General features: G+C 50.0%; 1 protein-coding gene across 1 annotated transcript; it reads left to right on the top strand.

The window, feature by feature from the left end:
* The first annotated feature begins 883 nt into the window (after nt 1-883).
* Nucleotides 884-6,284, top strand: CALML3 (calmodulin like 3). The gene has a single exon (XM_014845120.3). It carries the CDS (start codon nt 3,622-3,624, stop codon nt 4,126-4,128), a length of 507 nt encoding a protein of 168 aa, XP_014700606.1. The 5' UTR covers nt 884-3,621; the 3' UTR covers nt 4,129-6,284.
* The last annotated feature ends 7,134 nt before the right edge of the window (nt 6,285-13,418 follow it).

Raw genomic sequence — 13,418 nt, 5'->3', positions numbered from 1 at the left:
AATCTTTCCCTGTAAAAAAAAAAGAATATTCTCAGAAAAGTAGCAAAATTATTATTTTATTAAATTTCAACCCTAGCATGCACATCCTTAATATTCTGCTGAATGTTGAAATACGATGGTTGTCACAGAAAGGCACTCGTGTTGAGTGCATGAATAGCGGGGTCAGTTTTTTCATGGAACGCCGTTTTGATTGGAAAGAACAGCTGACGGACAAACTGTGGTTTCTCAGACTTGGTATTTGGCAGACATTTTCTCGAAAACGGATGAAGTGAGCCTGTCATTTCAAGAAAAACAACTGACAGTATTTGTTGCCAATGATAAACTTTGGCTTCCAAATGAAAACCAGAATTTTGGAAATTTCAAATGTGCCACTGTGTGCCTGAGACTTTCCAATTCTTCAAGACTTTTCTAATGGGATTGGTGGTGATATTGATGAATGTGGTTTTTTTTTATTATACGTGTAATGGTTCAATATTCCAAAAACCTGCAGAACTCAGGGAACCAATATTTTCCAAATGACCAATGCATGGCATTACAAAATCATGCATGAGGTAAAGATCCATTCAAAGCACAAGAGTGACCAATGGATTTTTAACCTAACAGTACGAAAAATTCATTGACACGGTTTTGGATTCCACACTATCACTAACCTTTAAGAAACCATCACTTGTCAAATTTTGATACGGCATCAAAGAAGAATATCCACAATTATCTGAGTCATTTAAATGTTCTCTCCTTTTCCGACTCCACATCTTTGTGAAGCTGGATTATTCTCCACTTCAAATGAAACCAACACCTTCATACAGACCGAGTGCAGAAGCGGACACGCATCCACGAAGCCAGACATTAATGAGATCTGCAAAATTATTTTTTAAGGTGCCACTCCTCTTTATTTTTTGTTTTGGAAATATAATTGTTTTTCATAAAACTAATTTATGTTAACATGTAATAGGTTTTTTATTTCTATTTCTTAAAAGTTACAAATAAATATATTTAAATATTTAAATATATTTAAATTCTCAGTTTTACTTTCAAACCAAGTAAATATTAATAGATACACTCCACTTATGCAGACAAAAACTCTTTGGAAATACAAACTTCCAGTTATAAGGTGAGTAAGTTCTGGGGGTCCAATATACACCATGGTGACTGTAGTTAATAATACTGTATTACATACTTTAGTGTCAGTAAGGAAGTAAATCTTCAATGTTCCAACACAAGTAGCAGTCATTATTATGTAATATAATAGATGTGTTGCCTAATGCTGTTTGGTAAACATTTTGCAATATGTAATTGTATCAAAACACATTTTGTACAGGTTAAACTTACCCAGTATTATATGTCACTTATATCTAAATAAAGCTGGAAAATAAATACATGAATAAATAAATAAAAATTTAAAAACTCTTTGGAGTCCTCAATAATTTTTAAATGTTAGGATGGGTCCTAAGACCAGAAATATATTCTGTACGGAAAGGAGTCAGTGCACTGAGAGGCTGCAGGGAGAGAATTACAGAGCCCACAAAATAAAGCACATTCGCTCTGTCACAGTTCCCTAACTAGCGAGTTGCAACAGTTCAGCCCATACAGCACTATCCTCTGCGAGTCATGAGTGACTCTGTTCAAAATCCTTACTGAGTTCTTTTTCAGTGTGCCTTTTTGAAGAACACACTTAGGCGAAGGCTGGATATTTGACCCTCGACACCATGAAATCTGCGGACACCTTCTGGCCACATATCCTTCTGTAGGTGAAGTAGGCAGGAAGCAAGAACGTATTCTTGTCCGGCCTTGCAGTCTCCACCCATCAGTGGGACTGTCTCAGGCCCAGGTCCTCCCATGGGGCCAGCCCTTGGTTCTCCAGGACACTGCATCAGTTACATACCCATGTCCAGGGCTCTCCTTCTGCCTCCGGCTGCTATTGCCCCCTTTGGGGGTTAGGGTTCAGCATATTTATTTTGGAGGGACACAGTTGTTTCAGCACCATTTGTTGGAAACGCTTTCTTTTCCCCGTTGTATTGCCTTTGCTCCTTTTTCAAAGATCAGTTGACTATTTGTGTGGGTCTGTTTCTGGGCTCTCTATTCTGTTCCCATTGATCTATGTGTCTATTCTCCGGCCAATACCACACCATCTTATTTACTGTAGCTTTATAGTTAGTCTTGAAGTCAGGAGGTGTCAACCCTCCCACATTGTTCTTCTCCTTCAATATCGTGTCAGCTCTTCCGGGACTCTCCAGCTTGGATTTTCATAGGTTCCCACAAGCAAATCAACCTCTTCTTACTCAGTAGTCAGTTCCCCATGCTTCCTGGGGGTTGGGAGCTGAATCTTTGTACTCTTAAAAATACCTCTTACTTCAGCTCTGGCTCCCCACAAACCAGGGGCTCAGAGCTTCAGACATGCCTTTGCTTAAAACATCTGGGGTTCGCATCAGCCAGAGAATAAAATGCGAATTCCTCACTGCATTCTGCAAAGCCTCACTTATCCAGCCTTCCTTATCTCCGTCTTCTCTCGGGCTGCAGCCACGTTTGTGTCCCCTGGCCATGCCAAGCCCTCTCCCACTCCTGGACTCTTGAGCCGGCTCAGCCTCCCGCCTGGAAAGCCCCCTCTCCCCTTTCAGGCCACCCTCAGGTGCAACTCTGCAGAGAAGCCATCCTTGACCATCACTGTAGTAGTCACCTCCCCATGTTCTCTTCACATTAGCTGTTTGATTCCTTCAGAGCATTCATCAAAAAGATCTAATTATCCTGCCTTGGTTTCTTTGTTAGTTTACTTGCTAACTAGCTGTCTCATGGATGGAATATCAGCTTCTCGAGGCCTGAGGGTTGCCTGTCCAGTTCATGGCTCTATTCCCAGCTTTCAGAACAGCATCTGAACGTAGTAGGCCCTCAATAAACATCTATGATTGAATGAGTGAATGAACGATTGGAGAACATCCTTCTCCATTCATGTTTTTCTGAAGATAAGAAGACACTCAGCTTCTAAGTGAAGAAAACCCTTTTCTTCCTTCTTTGAAACCCTCTTGGGAGCCCTCAGCCTTTCAGGCTTTGGGAACTAAAGACTAGGAAAGGAAATTCCTTCCAGGCAAAGACAACTTCTGCTTTTCACCCTGCCCAAAACCTCAACCGGTTATTTTATTGAGTGAAGGGTGTGAAGATTGGAGAGGAGAGAGAGGAAAGGGAAAATTCAAGGAGGAAAAACCCAAATTAATCTCTGTATGGGTTGTCTACCACGCCTTCATTGAAGGTATCCTTGCAGTGGCTCCTGGCAGCTCTGAGTGACGGCAGTGTGGGGAACCGACTGCCCACACAGAGATGCTAGTGTCAGCTCAATTAGCTGACCAGCCTTGTTCCTGGTCCCAGGGAACCAGCCTTGTTCCTGTTCAAACAGGACTTGGCCTTCAGGCAACCACAGGGCGGGGAGTCTGAATGGTGAGGGAGAAGCCTGCTCCTTCTTAAGCACCAGCAAGTCAAGCCAGGGCTAGAACACCAGCCGACTGGCCCCCTGGTATCAGCACCAGTCCTCCAGAGTTGGGAGAGGAGCCCAGCTGAGACCAGAGTTGGGGACCCGCACGCATCCACACCTGCACCACCACCCCACACCTCCACCACCACCCCACACCTCCCATGGCTGATGAGCTGACAGAGGAGCAGGTGGCCGTCTTCAGGGAGGCCTTCACCCTGTTCGACAAGGATGGGGATGGCATCATCACCACCCAGGAGCTGGGCACTGTCATGCGGTCCCTAGGCCAGAACCCCACAGAGGCCGAGCTACAGGGCATGGTGAGCAAGGTCGACCATGACGGCAACAGGACCGTGGACTTCCCTGAGTTCCTGGACATGATGGCCAAGAAGATGAAGGACAGGGACAGCGAGGAAGAGATCCGGGAGGCCTTCTGCATGTTCGACAAGGATGGCAATGGCTTCATCAGCACGGCTGAGCTACGGCACGTGACGACCAGGCTGGGAGAGAAGCTGACCAAAGAGGAGGTGGACAAGATGATCTGGGCAGCCGATGTGGATGGGGACGGGCAGGTGAACTACGAGGAGTTCGTCCGCATGCTGGTCCCGAGGGGTGGGGGCCCAGGTGCTCCAGCCACCCCCGCATGCTGCCCCAGCTTCATGCTTTGCTGAGGGATCTCTCTCTAGCCATTGTAAGAACCTCAGGCTTTGCATTGCTTCCTCCATTCCTCCAGCTTCCTCTGGACACTTCCTCCTCGGGCAAGGTTGATTCAATCCACCTTTCCGCATCTCACTTTTGTCTCCTCTTTCCTGCCAATCTCCTCCCATCCTCTTCTCATCCAGAAAGACACAGGCCGCTCACTCCCAAACCTGAAGTGCTTCTGTCACTCAGGAGTAGAAGTGACAGCACTGTGCACAGACAGTGAGCAGAAGGATCAGTAAAAGTTGTACTGACTCCACCGGCCACAGGGAGGGCTCAGTGTGGCCTCAGGGAGCCCTCTGGACAGGACCCCTAAGAGGCACTCAGCCCACGGACCAGGGCCACTGCAACCCACAATACCCACTCTGGGAGCCTCTGTGGCCTGAAATCATCTGCTGTTGGATTCAGGCAGGTGGGAGGACTCTGGGCCCTGGAGTGCGGTTTGGTGACAGAGATTTTGACAACTGAGATCAGGCCTCCTGAGAAACATCACTTCTCTCCTCACGGTGCCCGCTTGTTCCCTTCTGTCTTCACCAAACTGCTCTGACTCGTCTTTTGAAGCTGGGAGTAAAGCCGGGGTCCGTTGTAGCACGTCTGTATTCATCTTCATGGGGGGAAAGTCAAATGAAAGAGAGAGGAAAGTTGCAGGGGGATAAATAAACTGCTTGTGTTCCTATCACATTCCTTTTTCTGATTCTGCCCGAAATGGTCCTTGTTAAGTCCAGGGTTTGAATGAGGCCGGAATCTCCATTTTTTGCGCCTTTCAAAATTGCAATGAAATCTTGTACTGGTGGGTGTAGCAAAAAGAAAGAAGTGTAGGGAAGGTCAATCTTGAATATTTATTTCAAATAAAATGGCCAAGGCAGTAGCAAAGAGCGGTTAAAAATCCATGGAGAGCTCCTGAGGGTCTGAGTCGCTTCCAGCTGGGAGGAACACTGATCACATTGATGTCTCTCCTCTATTCACTCTGGTTGCTGTGCAGGCTCTGTGTGACAAGACAGAAAAGACTGGAGAGGGTTAATGTGTGCCCAGCACATGTGGGCAGAATCCACTTCCTGCAGTCTACCCCATCCTCCCAGAGGTCACATCAGACAACCCAGAGGGCGAAGGGGCCTTGCCAGAGGTCACTTTAGTTCCAAAGGGAGGCAGTGTTTTGTGGGGTGGACACTACCTTGGGGGGGCCCATCCAAAAGGGCTGCCAGCCCTGGGACGGTCACAAAGCAGCTGGCCCATCTTGGGTCAGTCCTTTTTCCTTGACACCCTCTCCCCACCTTGCATGTTTCCTCACACGTAAAATGAAGAATGTGGGCTTTGGGGCCCGACAGACAGGGATTCCTGGCCTTGCAATTATTGCTGCCCTGCCGACCATGTCCCGATCCCTTATCCTCACCACCATGATAGCTGACACTTTTGCAGCCCCTCCTGGGTGCCGGGCACTGTTGTAAGCCTCTGTATGCACAGCAGCTCACTGCCACCCTATGCACTAGCTACTACTAGTAGTTTCCCTGTCTTACAAATGAGGAAGCTGAGACACAGAGAGCTTAAGAAATCAGCCTGATGTCCCGCAGCTGGAAAGTGACAGAGCAGGGATTGAATGCCAGTCTGTGCCCTCGACCACACTGTACCACCTCTCCACAGCCCCTTCATGTCCCCTGTGACCTGAGCATTATAACAGCACCTCTCTGGAGCACTTGTGAGGGTTAGAAACAACCTTAACATGCGTGGCAGGCAGCAGGTGCTTCATAAATGACAGCCACTATTGCTATCGCCTTTAGGAATTCCTTCTAGCTCTAATGCTCTGGCAATGTATTTCTACCCCTGGGAATAGTCCAAGGTAAAAGACGAGGGTGGGAAGGGGCAGGGGCTGAGGGACCCCAGGGGTGGGTCTGGGATGGGAAGGGGCCCCAGGGTGGTGTGGCTGTAAAGCCTCTTCAGGTGGTACTCCGACAGCAGGGCCTCACAGGAGTTAAGCAGTAGGGCCTGGCTGAGCACCCGCAGGTGGAGACTTGGAAACAAGCCTCGTCAGTGTGGACAGAGCGTCCAGATGTCATTGGACGCAGCTCCTTGGGGGCCCGTGAGCAGAAGAGCCATGCCAGTGGTCACCTTAGAGGTTCAGACATGAATGATGGTCCCACCTGCCAAAAGAAACATTGATGTCACCCCCAGGGACAACACGATTCCAACGTTAGTGTCTTTCATGGGACATCTAAATGCCGCAAGAGGAACGAAACACAGGTGAGGAAAGGGATGAGTCAGAGGTCCCCCTGCACAGGGAGGGTCCACCGGTTCTGCAGGCGCCGGCAGGGACCTGGCTCAGGAGTGGGCATTTAACCCCGTCTTGCCCAGCGTCAGCTGAACCAAGCCCCGGCAGGTATGGGAGCTATCCGTCTGCTGACCTTCAGCCAGGAGGGGATGAGGGGCCTTTGGTGCCTTCCACCCAGCCTCCGGCGATTAACAGAAGCAGATGCAACTGCATCATCGTGCCAGAACCAGGCTGCCTGCATTTTAATAGCTTTAGAGCCTTTCCTGAGAATCCTTGGGGTCAGGACAGGAACTGGGCATCTATTACAGAAAGACCTCCTGACAAGCCCCTCGCCCTCCCTTTGGTGTTTCTTGACGGCCCCAGAAGCCGGGCTGCAGATGGGGGCTCTGGCCTGGAACAGAGGTGAGAATTCCCCCACCGCCCTGAGACAGCAGAGCCCCTCGGACCATCGCCCTGTGCTCCCACCACTGCTCTCGGGGGTCCTGAGTACCAGGTGGGAAATGCCCCTTGGGAACCTCAAACTCGGATTAGTTATAAATGGGATTCCTTTTGTATGCAGATGCAAAATCTGAGATGGAAGATCAAGGTGGCCCAGCCTTGAAGACACTCTCTTCCCCACTCCTGGTTTTTCACGCCTACATACAATTTTTTATAATCTTTTCCGTCGTCCTTGCTTGTTCAAGTGAAGTCGTCATCAGCCAGCTCGGCCACGTGGCTCAGCTCTCTCCCAGACTCCTGGGTTAAGGACAGGGATGCCAGGCCCAAGGGGCACTCAGTTGGGTGGACACTCTCTAATTCTGGGAGAGTCCCCTGGCTTGGCCGGTGGGTCCAAAACTCACAGCGGGTGCAAGCCCCTCACGGTGGCTGGCAGAGTCCAGCCCCTCGCAGCAGCCACTGCCAGGCTGGGCAGCAGCTCTTCTCATTCAATGAGTCCTGGCCCACGTCAGCTTCAGGACTCGGGTCCCCTGGGGCAAAAACCTATATCTGTCTTCAGCCTCCTTGCCCCTCCTGCTCCATCTTCTTTTCCTTTCTTCCTCCCCGTGCTACCCAGGACCTGTCCTGTCCCAAGACACCAAGATAGACATTTGTTTGTAAAATGCGGTCACCCTGATTGCCAGCTGTAGGTCCCCGGCCTTGCTGAATGGGGGAAGGGGAGGCGTGGGGGCCCGAGCACTAGAGGGAAGCCCTGAGGATGGCAGGACAGAGAGGCCTGCAGAGCCGGGCTTCCTCGCCTGGTGTCTTCTGGAACAGACTTCGAGGCAGCTGCTCCTCACCCACGTTCCCCTTTTGTTTCAGTCACTGAATAACTGGACTTAAACAATCTCCCTTCATCCCCCAAAAAGATGCTCTCTGACTGCAGCTCAGAAGAACATTCCATCCATCCTCGGGGAAAGAATTTATAAATATTACCTCGGCTTTCATGTGCTCTCACCAAGCTTCTCATAAATCAGTGCTCAGGGCTCCTGGACCTCCCAGACTATATAAAGCCACCCCTCTGCCTCGTGTGTTTCCAATTTTAAATCAAACACAGCCCAGCCCTGCCGGCTCCTGTTGATCCTCACGGATTCCAGGGGCCGTTCAAAAGCTCCCAAACCAGCCCACTAAAAATGACTGCGTGTTCCAGCTGCAGAAATTTAAAATTAAATCTCATGTATGGGGTAGAGACCGCCCCACGATGAAGGAAAGCAACAGGGAATATGAGGTGTGTTTCTCCACCCAAAACTAAGCAAAAATAATATATCTCTAAGAAAGCCCTGGCCCCAACGCACCTGCCAGCCTCCTCCACATCCTGCTTTTCTGGTGGTTGTTTCTATAGCAACGGGTTCTCAGGTAGGGGCCTGGACCGCCCTGAGAGAGGGGAAGGGAGCTGGGGCTGGAGCAACTGGTAAAAGGCACTCACTGCCCTCCTACCAGGTCCTGGGGGGAAATGGCGCAACTTTCTCAAGTGCAGGGAAAGGGGAAAGGCAGGGAGTGGTCACGAGAGAGGGCCTGGAATAAACATGGAAAGGACAACAGGGTTTCCAGAGCCAGAGGAGAAAGTACCTACAGGGACAATCAACGGAGGAATCTCACACAGTGCTCTGAATGCCCTCTCAGCTCTTCCTTTCTTTCTAGTGTGCCCCAGAATTACCCGGGAGAGAAGGGAGCCAGGTTTCTAGTACAGAGGAGGGGAAGCATCGGAAGGTTAAATATTGGGTGGGCCCAGCCTGTTTTGGATGGCACCTGTGCTGCCCTGCCGACCAAGGGTAACTGAACAGCAGTGGAGTGACCCCCTGCAACCCCGCCAGCCATGGATAAGGCTCACCTCTCTTGTCACCACCTGAACTGGCCTCATCTATAGCCCGCTGCGTGCCCTGAAGGCCTGTGTTTGGAGGGCTCCTGCGACAGAAGTACCGATCTCACCGAGAGCACTCTTCGCTTACGTGCTGGCACTGGACCCTGTGAAATGCTCACCATGCCCTGCATTCGCTCATTTAATCCTCAAAACAAGACAGCATGGCAGCTACTTTTATTAGCCCACTTGAGAGAAGAGAAGATTGAGACCTGTAGAGTTTAAATAACTTCCCCAAAGTCACACAGCTACCAAATTAGAGTTTGAACCTGGGTCTGACTGGCTCCAAAGCCAGCATCCTTCTCGCCACCAAAGGGAAGCTTCTCAGAGCAAGCAGCCTGAGGCTGGAAGTCGGCTGACCTTACAGAGGTTGTGAGAGCTGTGGCAGAGCTTCAAAAGGCACATCAGCTGAGAGACATCCATAGGAAAGGCCTGGAGGAGGAAACAGCTGCTGGGCAGAGTTTGGGCAGATAGGGCCCTGAGAAAAGAAAGACACTAAACAGTGCTGAGGAACCCAGGGGCCATGGAACCTCTGTGTCAGTGTTTGGGTGGCTGCAGAGGGAGCGCTGCAAACCACTCCATTCCCCTGGGCCCTGCACGGGGCACCTCATCTCACGGCCCCCTCTCCTGGCACTGGAGGTCAATGCAGGCATGGGGTCACTGTGTGCCAAGGAACTGGAGGTGGACAGCATCACCAGGAGAGAATTCTGCACTGGCTAACATCTTTGTGACAGTAGATGCCAGTCAATTCACAGTCCTGGGCAGGCATCTCTCCAGCCAAAGCTGGGCCCAAGCCTCTGTCCTTGGTACAGAGGAGCTGGGGATTTCTGGGCCTCTCTGCTTCTGTAGTGGAAGTACTCCACCTCCCACCCAAACTCACATCGTGGGGTCTAGATGATGGGCAATCAGAAAATTACAGGTTGAGCGTCCGGCCCCATGTCAGAGTGGTTAAGTTTGCACACTCAGCTGCGGCAGCCCAGGGTTTCACTGTTTCCGATCCTGGGTGCAGACATGGCGCCACCCGTCAGGCCATATTGAGGCAGAGTCCCACATGCCACAGCTAGAAGGACCTGCAACTAAGATGCACAATATGTACCAGGGGGATTTGGGGAGATAAAGTAGAAAAAAACAAAAAAAGATTGGCAACAGTTGTTAGCTTGGGTGCCAATCTTTTAAAAAAAAAAAGAAAAAAAGAAAATGACAGGTTGAATTATGTCCCCCAAAATTCGCATGTTAGGGTCCTGACACCCAGAACCTCAGAATGTAGGCTTATTTGGAGATCGAGTCTTTACAGAGGCAATCAAGCTAAAATGAGGTCACCGGGGTGGGCCCTAATCCAATATGGCTGGCATGCTTATAAGAAGGGGAAATTTGGATCGAGAGGGACGACCCTGTGATGACACGGAGAAAACGGCCGTCTACACACTAAGGAGGGAAACCGGCCCTGCCGACACCTTGATCTCGGACTTCCCACCTCCAGAACCGTGAGCAATGAGTTTCTGTTGTTTGAGCCACTCAGTTCATGGTGCTTTGTTACAGCAGCCCAAGCGAGCAATGCACCCCTCTAAGGCAGGGTTAGAGGGGCTCACAGACTCTTCTGACTCTGAGTCCCGGAAGGGTTGCTGGGACTTGTCCAGAGCTAGCTTTCTCCTGATGATGGTCTGATCTTATGAGTGATGCAGCAAGTCACACACGAGATGCTGGAGAAGATCCAAGCCCCAAGGAAGGAGAAGGGGAGAAGCAATCCCTGCTACGTAGGAAAATGTCATTCGACACATTCTGACGCCCCAGACTCTAGACTTGCAGTTGGTGCCAAAAGCCTGGCTCATGTCTCCAACCTCAGCACTTTTGAGGAGTAAAAGCAGTCATTAGAGTGCTTTGAAATCTGGGGGTGTGTTCTCTCCATCCCCAAGTGCGACTGCAGCATGACATTCTTACCACAAGGCCTGAGATGGAGATGAAAATTTAGACTTGTAGAATCTGACATCTATATGCCATCCTAGAGGTTATCTGGCCTAATTTCTCATCTAGGATGAAATTCCTCAAAGTGACAATATCCTGGAGAGATGGTTAGTTTGCGTCCCCTTGAACGAGTCCATTTGAGGAAGTTCAAGCCCGATTGTCCAATGGTTGGATGATTCTTATCCTGAGAAAGTGTTTCCTCATACGGTCTGGAATGTGCCTCCATGCAGGATCACCCACTAGAACCTTTCTTCCTTCTGTCTACATCCTAGATAGGTTCTAGAGCACCAGAAAATAAGGTGCAGCCCTTCTCCACATGTCAGTACTTCAAATAGTTGTAGATACAATCATGTCCCACCCCACATTCTCTCCTCTCCCGGCTAAGGAGCACTAATTCCCTCAAGAGTTTCTTATAGGACACATGTTCAGGCCCCCTCACCTCTTGACACATTTCAAAGTCCCTCTTGGTGATGGTTCACTGGACCTCAGCAAAGTGTGACCCAGGCCAGTGGCAGTGGGGCCATACCTCTCTGTTCTGAATACAGCATGTCTAAGAATAAAGCCCGTGCTCGAACCAGACTTGTGCTCCAACGATGTGCTGCTCATTCAACAAATACTCTTAGCATATGTGTTTGTGCGTGCATGCTAGACTTTAGAGGACATGAAGATGAATAGGACTCCAGGACCTCACCACGAATGGAGGGAAGATCAGTAAACAAGTAGTTCTAAGACAGTGCATGAGGGATGGATGGAAAAGTGCCCTGGAAGCATAGAGGAGAAATGCCAGCATCTGCTCAGCAAGTGGAGGAGGCAGAGAAGGTGTGGGGAAAGACTCCAAAGACCAGAGACTTGTCAGCTGGGTCCTGATGGCAGCCAGGCAGATGAGGTGGGTAGAGAAGAGATGGGCAGGCCTGGGTGTGCTGTTCCCAGGCTGAAGGATCAGCATGGGAGAAGGCACAGAGGCACTAAGGAGCACAATGTCCCTCTGCCTCCTCTTCGTGCAACCATTTCCTGTCCATCCTTACAAACTCAGTTCTGATGTCCAGTCCTCTCAGAAGCCTGACTTTCCAACCCCCTACCCTATAGGTTGGGTTACATACCTTGTCTCTATCCTTATAACACTCGCTGCATATCTGTGGCCTTCCTTTACGACATTACCATGACCTGTTTATCTCCCATCTTCTCCACCAGTCTTCTCCTTGGGTTAATCAGCCTCACATCTGATTGCCTAGCACAGGACCTGTCATAGAGTCGATGTTGAAAACTAGTGTGTTGAATGAATGAATGGAGTGGCCAGGTGGGTTCCACTGGAGCCGTTACAGCAGGTCACGGAAAGTGGGCTGTGCGAGGTCATGCAGGGCTCCCCCAGGCTTTCTCGGGACTCTGGGCTTGGTTCGGCAGGAGGCGGAGAGCGTGGGTTACCTTCAGGCAGGGGATTGATTTGGGGTAAAATAACATGCTGGCAGCTATTAGAGGATAAAGATTAGAGGCTGAGAAAGACAGAAACAAGTCAGGAAACCTGGGCGACAGCCGGAGTGAGCGATGACAGGGCGCGAAGCAAGGCTGTGGCCATAGGGAATGAACAATAACAGAAAGAGAGAGACAGATTAAAAGATTAAGAGGCAGCACTTAGCAGGGAATTAGGGAAGGAAGAGGCAAGATGGCCTTGGGCAGCTGGGCTGAGAGTAACATCCTTGTCTGAAAGCAGGAACTGAGAGGAAGAGAAAGATTTTTATTTTATTCTGCTGGTTGGAGGCCATGGGAGGAGGCATGAGATAATAAATTCTGTTTTTTCAGTCTCGTCGATTTTCAAGTAATGGGACTTCCAAATAGCCGGAAGTATGAGTTTTGGACAGGGCTAGTTTGAAGATCTGGGGAGTCCTCCGTGTGCCTGTGGACCAAAGATGGAACTTAGCTCACATGGCATCACTCAGGGCCCGTCTTAGAAGAGCCCGAGCTTGGTTTAATGCTCTGCTGCCGCTATCCTGGAAATCTTAATAATTTTTGGATGATTAAGAATAAGAATCATTTTATTCTGGGCCCCCTAAATCATGTAGCCAGTCCCGTTCACCAAGACATCCTTAGCTCCCAGGGCAGGGCCAGCCAGATGGGGACGAGTTCAGCAGGTGAGTGGAGAAACATAGACCCATGAAGGAGATGGGAAAGTTGTAGTTTAGAGAAGAGAGGAACCAGGAGCTAGTGGTACAGTGGAATCAGAGGAGAGGGTTTCCGAGAGAAGCTGGCGGTCCACATGCTCTTTGCCCTAGGCCGTGGGGAGGAAGGCTGTGTATTTGCCCCTAAGGCGCAGGGTCCTGCCGTAGAGGGCTAGATCCGCTGAGCCGCTGAGCGGCCTGCTGTTCTCAGACTGTCTGTGCTTCCACTGAGACCCCTCCATCCCCCTGCGTGAAGACCGAAGCAGGCTCTCTACTGAGGGGCTGGTGTTTGTTTCCACCAGCCTATTGACTCAACTTTGGCTTGTTCTTCTCATAAATTCTTTCTCCAAAGACCACTGCTGGTGTTGTCAGATGACACCCTGATTGCGGAGATGACTATGCTAGCGATAACAATCCCCTGCGGACTGGGAGAACCCATGCGCTGAATGACGCTTTACTTCCTCATCCCCCGTAGGGCAGGTCGCCAAGCCATGCTCATGCCTCACCCTCAGTCCCCCTTCCACATCAAGCTGGAAGCCCTAGAACATTTCC

The sequence above is a fragment of the Equus asinus genome, chromosome 29 (assembly GCF_041296235.1).
Source record: "Equus asinus isolate D_3611 breed Donkey chromosome 29, EquAss-T2T_v2, whole genome shotgun sequence".
Lineage (NCBI taxonomy): Eukaryota > Metazoa > Chordata > Mammalia > Perissodactyla > Equidae > Equus > Equus asinus.
This window is presented reverse-complemented; position numbering and strand designations above follow the sequence as displayed.

Excerpts from the sequence above, each read along its gene's own strand:
- CALML3 (XM_014845120.3), top strand. The coding sequence starts at position 3,622 with ATGGCTGATGAGCTGACAGAGGAGCAGGTGGCCGTCTTCAGGGAGGCC.